This window comes from Ammodytes marinus (assembly GCF_949987685.1).
Source record: "Ammodytes marinus genome assembly, chromosome: 3".
NCBI lineage: Eukaryota > Metazoa > Chordata > Actinopteri > Uranoscopiformes > Ammodytidae > Ammodytes > Ammodytes marinus.
This window is the reverse complement of record NC_137232.1, coordinates 35,345,084-35,352,583: the sequence shown is the minus strand read 5'-3', so window position 1 is coordinate 35,352,583 and position 7,500 is coordinate 35,345,084. Positions and strand designations below refer to the sequence as shown.

At 36.9% G+C, this 7,500-nt stretch overlaps 1 protein-coding gene across 4 annotated transcripts in view; it reads right to left on the bottom strand.

Moving 5' to 3' along the window:
- iws1 (interacts with SUPT6H, CTD assembly factor 1) overlaps positions 1-7,500 on the bottom strand; it is a 33,461-nt gene that overhangs the window by 2,921 nt on the left and 23,040 nt on the right. For all 4 annotated transcript variants that reach the window (XM_080024958.1, XM_080024959.1, XM_080024960.1 and 1 more), the window contains 2 exons: positions 4,821-4,877; positions 4,123-4,234 (listed from right to left, as the gene is read on the bottom strand). In XM_080024958.1, the coding sequence (XP_079881084.1) occupies positions 4,123-4,234; positions 4,821-4,877 (169 nt within the window). The remainder of the gene's footprint in view (positions 1-4,122; positions 4,235-4,820; positions 4,878-7,500) is intronic.

The window sequence follows — 7,500 nt, the reverse complement described above, 5'->3', positions numbered from 1 at the left end:
GGTTATTTACCAGCACGTGCCGTGTTATGTTAAAGACCTACTTCACTGGTGGGAATATGAAGGTGTGTTGAACTCTGAGATCCTATGTAGTATAAATGTGCAAAACATTTTAGAAATCGGTTCATCCTAGCCTGAGAAAAGGCAGAAAGAGTGTTTTATGGTCTCACTGTCTAACCCTACATTTTACCATGCGTGACATCACACTAGTAAAAATGTAGGGTTAGGATTAACAGGACAGCTGGGCCAAGGGAAGACTGAGGGAAGAAAAACCTCATTCATTATATTATAATAGTGATTTTATAATGATAGAACGCCGGTTCCGTATGGATGAAGTATTCCTTTAACTGAGAACCGTACCGCACAGAACAGAACCGTGACTTCATAACCGAGGTAGGAACCAAACCGTGACTTTTGTGTACCGTTAGTTACACCCTACTCACACAGTTTAACTTAAAAAGTTTTGATTTGATTCAATTTATTTCAGACATATCCAACATGCAAAACAAAATGAAAAGCATGGAAATACAATAAACAAAAATTATGTTTTCACAAAAAAAATTAAAATAAAATAAAACAAATTATCTGTATTTCTGAGATATGCCTGAAAAGGAGCAGGAAGAAGTATACACTTATTTAATCCTACCCCTTTTCCATAGTAAAAAAAAATAAAAAATAAAAACATTTATTAGTTACAAACAAGCTTTAAAATCAAGCATTTTCCAAACTTTTCAGGTATGAACCCTGATATTAACAACCCTCTCCATTGTGAGTGAGTGTATTAAAGCTCTTGTCTATTGTCACACCACACATGGCTGTCTCCACACCATGCAGAATGACTTACTGCCCCCTACTGGCAATTTAGGGGTATTTTTATTTATTTTTCCGATTTTTTATTTTTTTTAATTTTTTTTTCAGTTTTTAGGGGTGGTTCTTTGAGCTTTTTTGGGGTAATTTTTTGGCGTGTTTGTAGTTCTTAAAAAAACCCACAATAATGCCCCAAAAAAGCACCAGAACACCTTCCAAAAAGTGTGGTTAAAACCTACAATCTATGCATTTTTTTTGCCACCCCATGCAGAGTGACTTACTGCCCCCTAGAGGCGGCTAGCTGAACTACATGGGCATCCTGTTTCCCTCACACCATGCAGAGTGACTTACTGCCCCCTAGAGGCAGCTAGCTGAACTACATGGGCATCCTGTTTCCCTCACACCATGCAGAGTGACTTACTGCCCCCTAGAGGCGGCTAGCTGAACTACATGGGCATCCTGTTTCCCTCTTCACGGCTCCTTTAACAGCCTTCTCAGGTTGATAACTATTGAATGAGTGAGTTAGACCTACAGCCTAAGGTCTCCACACCATGCAGAATGACTTACTGCCCCCTACTGGCAGTTTAGGGGTATTTTTATTTATTTTTCCGAATTTTAACTTTTCCGAATTTTAATTTTTCCGAATTAAATATTTATTTTTATTTTTATTTTTTTCACACTTTTCTGGGGTAATTTTTTGAGCTTTTTTGGGGTAATTTTTTGGCGTGTTTGTAGTTCGTAAAAAAAACACAATAATGCCCCAAAAAAGCACCAGAAAACCCTCCAAAAAGTGTTGTTAAAACCTACAATCTATGCATTTTTTTAGTGTCACACCACACAAGGCCGTCTCCACACCATGCAGAGTGACTTACTGCCCCCTAGAGGCGGCTAGCTGAACTACATGGGCATCCTGTTTCCCTCGATGGAGATCTTCACGGCTCCTTTAACAGCCTTCTCAGGTTGATAACTATTGAATGAGTGAGTTAGACCTACAGCCTAAGGTCTCCACACCATGCAGAATGACTTACTGCCCCCTACCGGCAGTTTAGGGGTATTTTTTTTTTTTTTTCCGAATTTTAACTTTTCCGAATTTTAATTTTTCCGAATTAAATATTTTTTTTTTATTTTATTTTTTTTTCACACTTTTTTGGGGTAATTTTTTGAGCTTTTTTGGGGTAATTTTTTGCCGTGTTTCTAGTTCGTAAAAAAAAACACAAAAATGCCCCAAAAAGGCACCAGAAAACCTTCCAAAAAGTGTTGTTAAAACCTACAATCTATGCATTTTTTTAGTGTCACACCACACATGGCAGTCTCCACACCATGCAGAGTGACTTACTGCCCCCTAGAGGCGGCCAGCTGAACTACATGGGCATCCTGTTTCCCTCGATGGAGATTTTCACGGCACTCTGAGGTTTGTTCGTCTTTCTCATGTCGGCAAAGCGACGCTTGTGTTTCTCCAGCAGACTCAGGCCTTTCTTATAGCCGCTCTATGGACCAATCACAAGGCAGCAGCTGAATGACCTCACAGTACCATGCACCAATCAGAGCAAAGGAGATTTTTTTTTTTCTTATTTCTACTTTATTAATTTATTTGAAAAATTTTAAAGATTTTTTTGGGAATTTTTTTTTTTTTTCTGTTTAAAATTCAATGGAATAATGTTTAATAAATACAAATAAATGGTAATAATATGATAAATATATTTAAAAAATAATTATAACAATTAAATAATAGTAATTTAATAAAATAAAATAATTTAAATGAAAGCAAAGCGACGCTTGTGTTTCTCCAGCAGACTTACTCAGGCCTTTCTTATAGCCGCTCTATGGACCAATCACAAGGCAGCAGCTGAATGACCTCACAGTACCATGCACCAATCAGAGCGAAGGAACTACATTTTCCTCAAATTAAACTACAGATTTTTTTTTTTCCATTTTTTTTATTTATGATCAAATATTTTTTAGATACACATGTATGATTGTCACACCCAGAAGACTTACTCAGGCCTTTCTTATAGCCGCTCTATGGACCAATCACAAGGCAGCAGCTGAATGACCTCACAATACAGTGAACCAATCAGAGGGAGGGAGCTGAATGACCTCACTGATTCAGACTTTATAATGGACCAATCCAGGGTTCATACGTTTTTTTTAAAGACTGAATTTCAAGAACTTTTCCAGCATCTGACACTTTTCCCTCATGGGTCAGTTTTTCTCTAACGTTTGATGCCAATCTTTTACTATAATAATTTTAAATAAATACAAATAAATATATTGTAATATTATTAAAAAAATAAAAAATGAAAGAAAGAAATTAAGGGGAAATAAAATTAAATAAAATTAAAAAATAAATATAGAATTAGTTAAAATCTATGAAATTGCATAAATAATTTGATTAAAATAATTATTTAAATCATTCCATAAAAATACATTTTGAGATTTCCTTTTACACACATTCCCACCTGGATGTATCTCACAAGCTTTTTTCTCCAACCCTTCACATTAAAAAGATTTTGTTTTCACAGGTTGAAGAAAAGGTTGAAAGAGTCGTTTGATTATTGATTGAAAATACAAATATACACTCCCCACATTAAACAAAAAAATTGTTCAATAAATAAAATAAAAAATTAAATGTTTATTATCTGTATGCAAAATTAAATAAATAATTAACACATTTTAATAAAATAATAATAATAAAAAAAAAATATGGAAACATAAATACATTGTAAAACGAGAGACACTGAATATTTGGAGTGGTCTCTTAATTTTTGATCTCTTAATCTCTTTATTTTTCTTGAGCTGTAGTTGACTGAAATATCCTTACTAGAATCATTTTAAATAAATATAATTAAATTAAATATATAATAATTATATTATAAATATATATATATATAAAAAAAAGTATAAATAATTTGGATTTAATAATAATTTAAATCATAAAAAAAAAATTCATTTTGATTTTTCCTTTTACACACATTCCCACCTCACAAGATTGTTTCTCCAACCCTTGCTCCCTCCCCACCCCTCCCCCTTATACACTCAACAAAAATATAAACGCAACACTTTTGTTTTTGCTCCACACATTTAGACAGCTTTGTGAACAATGTTTGAGATAAATGGTACAATTGTGTATCTGGAATGAATTTTAGATCTTTAAGTCCATCTCATGAAAAATGGGAGCAAAAACAAAAGTGTTGCGTTTATATTTTTGTTGAGTGTAATAATAAATCCCATCATAAACTTCCCTGTCAAAAAAAGCTTCAGATTAAATAAGAAATATATATAAACCCCCCCCCCCCCCTCCCCCCGTCTGTCACTCACTCTGCTTGATTCCATCTCCACGTTCCATTTCGGCCGGACGACGTAATCTTTGTTTGAGGGCATCGGAACCCGAGCTCTGGCACAGAACCCAGGGTCACCGGGTCGGAGCGCTCTGCGGAGAGAAAAGAGGTTTTCAGGTTAAAGCCCTACTTCACCTGGTGGAAATATGAAGGTGTGTTGAACTCTGAGATCCTATGTAGTATAAATGTGCAAAGATCTTAGAAATCGGTTCATCCTAGCCTGAGAAAAGGCAGAAAGAGTGTTTTATGGTCTCACTGTCTAAACCCTACATTTTACCAAGTGTGACATCACTCATGGTAAAATATAGGGGTCAGGATTAACAGGACAGCTGGGCCAAGGGAAGACTGAGGGAAGACTGAGGGAAGAAAAACCTCATTCATTATATTATAATAGTGATTTTATAATGATAGAACGCTGGTTATGTTTCCGTTTTAACCTGTAATTTTAAATTTTTATTTATTTTTATTCTTTTTAAATTATTTTATGTTTTATTTATATTCATGTTTCTCATTCGCTTTTTTTATGTATTTTTTTAATGTGTGCTCTATTCTTGATGTGTTTTTGTTTTTGCATCTGTAAAGCACCTTGAATGGCCTTGTGTCCGAAATGTGCTTTAGAAATAAACTTGCCTTGCCTTGCCTTGAATTACTGTGAAATAGTGATTTTCCAGAACTTACTTCTCCTCCCCCGTCAGCTGTTTCTCCAGATCTCTGCGAGGAGTTTGACCTCCAGAACTATGGAGAGAAAGAAGGGAAAAACATGTTGGTTTTATATCATGGTGAATTAGGACATTAGACAGACAGACAGACAGACAGACAGACAGACAGACAGACAGACAGACAGACAGACACACAGACAGACAGACAGACAGACAGACACACACACACATCAATTCTTCATGCTATTATTAACATTTTCCACTTCACAAAAAAAAAAAATTTAATTTCAGAAAACACTTGAGCCAATAGCAGCCGAGCTGTTAACGCCAAACCAGAACCAGGAAACACTTTGGAAACAAAGCGTGGGAGAAGTCGACAAGTCCAGATTAAACAATTTACACATTTAACAACGTCTCACTTTAAACACGAGGTAAAAGAGAGTTAGATTTAAAGGCCTACTTCACCGGTGGGAATATGAAGGTGTATTGAACTGGGAGATACTATTTAGTATAAATGTGCAAAAAAATATTAAATTAGTTCATCCTAGCCTGAGAAAAGGCAGAAAGAGTGTTTTATGGTCTCACTGTCTAACCCTACAGTTTCCTTCTTGTGACATCACAGTAAGGGTTAGGATTAACAGGACAGCTGGGCCAAGGGAAGACTGAGGGAAGACTGAGGGAAGAAAAACCTCATTCATTATATTATAATAGTGATTTTATAATGATAGAACGCTGGTTCCGTTTGGGTGAAGTATTCCTTTAAGACATTTAAAAGATAATTTTAAACCAATTCAACATTCAATGTAAGACCAAGTGCAATCAATCAACAATCAAAATAGTAGAAAAGAAAAACTACTTAACTATTTCGGAAACCAAAGATTTTGCACAAATCCAAGCTATAAGTAACTTCAAGTCTGCCAGTTATTTGAGCACGGTCCAAACTAACCCCACTACATTTCACACAAACAAGATGCATTTTCGGACCCCAGGAAGACTAGCTCTCACTCCGGTGTGTTGCTAATGGGGATCCTAATAAATCAAATCAAATCAAATCAAATCAAATCATTATTATTATATTATATAATATTAAAAGGCACCAATTTTTTTCTGGTGGAAACACTGAGTTTAGCTGCGCCAACCAAAACCAAACTATAAAGCAGTTTCAGGCCTATCTGTCTGTCTGTTATTTGATCACACACTCAATCCAAACTCAGGACGAAGAAGCACAGCCAATAGCCAATAGCCAATAGCCAATAGCCAATAGCCAATAGGAGGGCTGTTAATGCCAAAAATGAACCAGGAAACACTTCATAATGTCTATCAACAAAACGATGGTTAAGATAAAGGTTGCGTTCCGAATCTCCTCCTCTTTCTTTTTTCTATTCTACATACTACATCCGACGATAAAAATAATCTAGTTGGGATGCAGTAGGCATACTATTGGGACATACTTTTACTCTCTTATTTCATCCTAACATGGTGCCTTGATCTTGCCTCTTGCTTTTATATCCGTCGCATCCCCGTTTGTTTTCATATGGAGGCTTCGTCGATGTGACGTCACTTCACGTGCGCACTGGATTGTGGGTCTGAATTGCCCAAATAGGATGCACTTTTCAACACTAACAATCTTGGCCGCATGAAGTAGGACATCCGGGTACTTCTAACCATCCTAAATCTGGCCACAAGAATCGGGACATCCTAAATCTTCTTTCTACCAAACTATATAGTAGAAAGTATGCGATTCGGAACGCAACCAAAATTTATTATAGATAAAATGGCGTCCAAATTCAGCCACGTCCAACAACTGTAACATCTAATTACAGGTTAAGGCAAGTCAGATTTAAGACTTTACGGGTCAGTTTCGCAGACATGGCTTAAGCCTATAGGCCTAGAAATTTTAATGGAGATTGTCCGTTGAGAGAACAACGTATTACCGGGACTATAGGCTAATTTGCAGCCCATTGAGATGTTTTTAAAAAGCCACTCGGCATTTAATTTAAAAACAATTTTACAAAAAAAAATAAAAATTTAAAAAAAACATTATTTTGGATACACAAAACTCTGCACAACACTAAACTATTACGTTTTTTTTTTTTTTTTTTAACCTTTATTTCTCCAGGTAAATCCCATTGAGACCAGAGACTCTTTTTCAAGGGAGACCTGTTTTCCTTTCCCACGTTACCTTTCACACACACATTCATACACCGATAGCAGCAGGCTAACTATCGACATTCACACGAGGCAAGGTGGGTGAAGTTTCTTGCCCGAGGACACAACAACCATGACACAGGTGGCAGGGCGGGGATCGAACCTCCAACCCTTCGATCATCAGCCGACCCGCTCTACCAACTGAGCCACAGTCGTTTTTCAGGTAAGTGTTATGTTTGAGAACACACAGGCCATAGCACTAAGAGTAAGATCAGTTCCGTATATCCGATCACACACTCAGTCCAAAGTGAGGACCGTCGGTGCAACATGCCGCTCAACCTGATCGCTGGAGAAAAGACATCTGGGTCCACGGCCCGTACCACCTTCTGAGGCACACTGGGGAGGGGGGGGTGTGGGTGTGTGTGTGTGTGTGTGTGTAGGGGTGTGTGTGTGTGGGGAGGGGGGTTTGTGTGTGTGTGTGTGTGTGTGTGTGTGTGTGAGAGTGAGAGTGTGTGTGTGGGGAGGTGTGTGTGTAGGTGTGTGTGTGTACG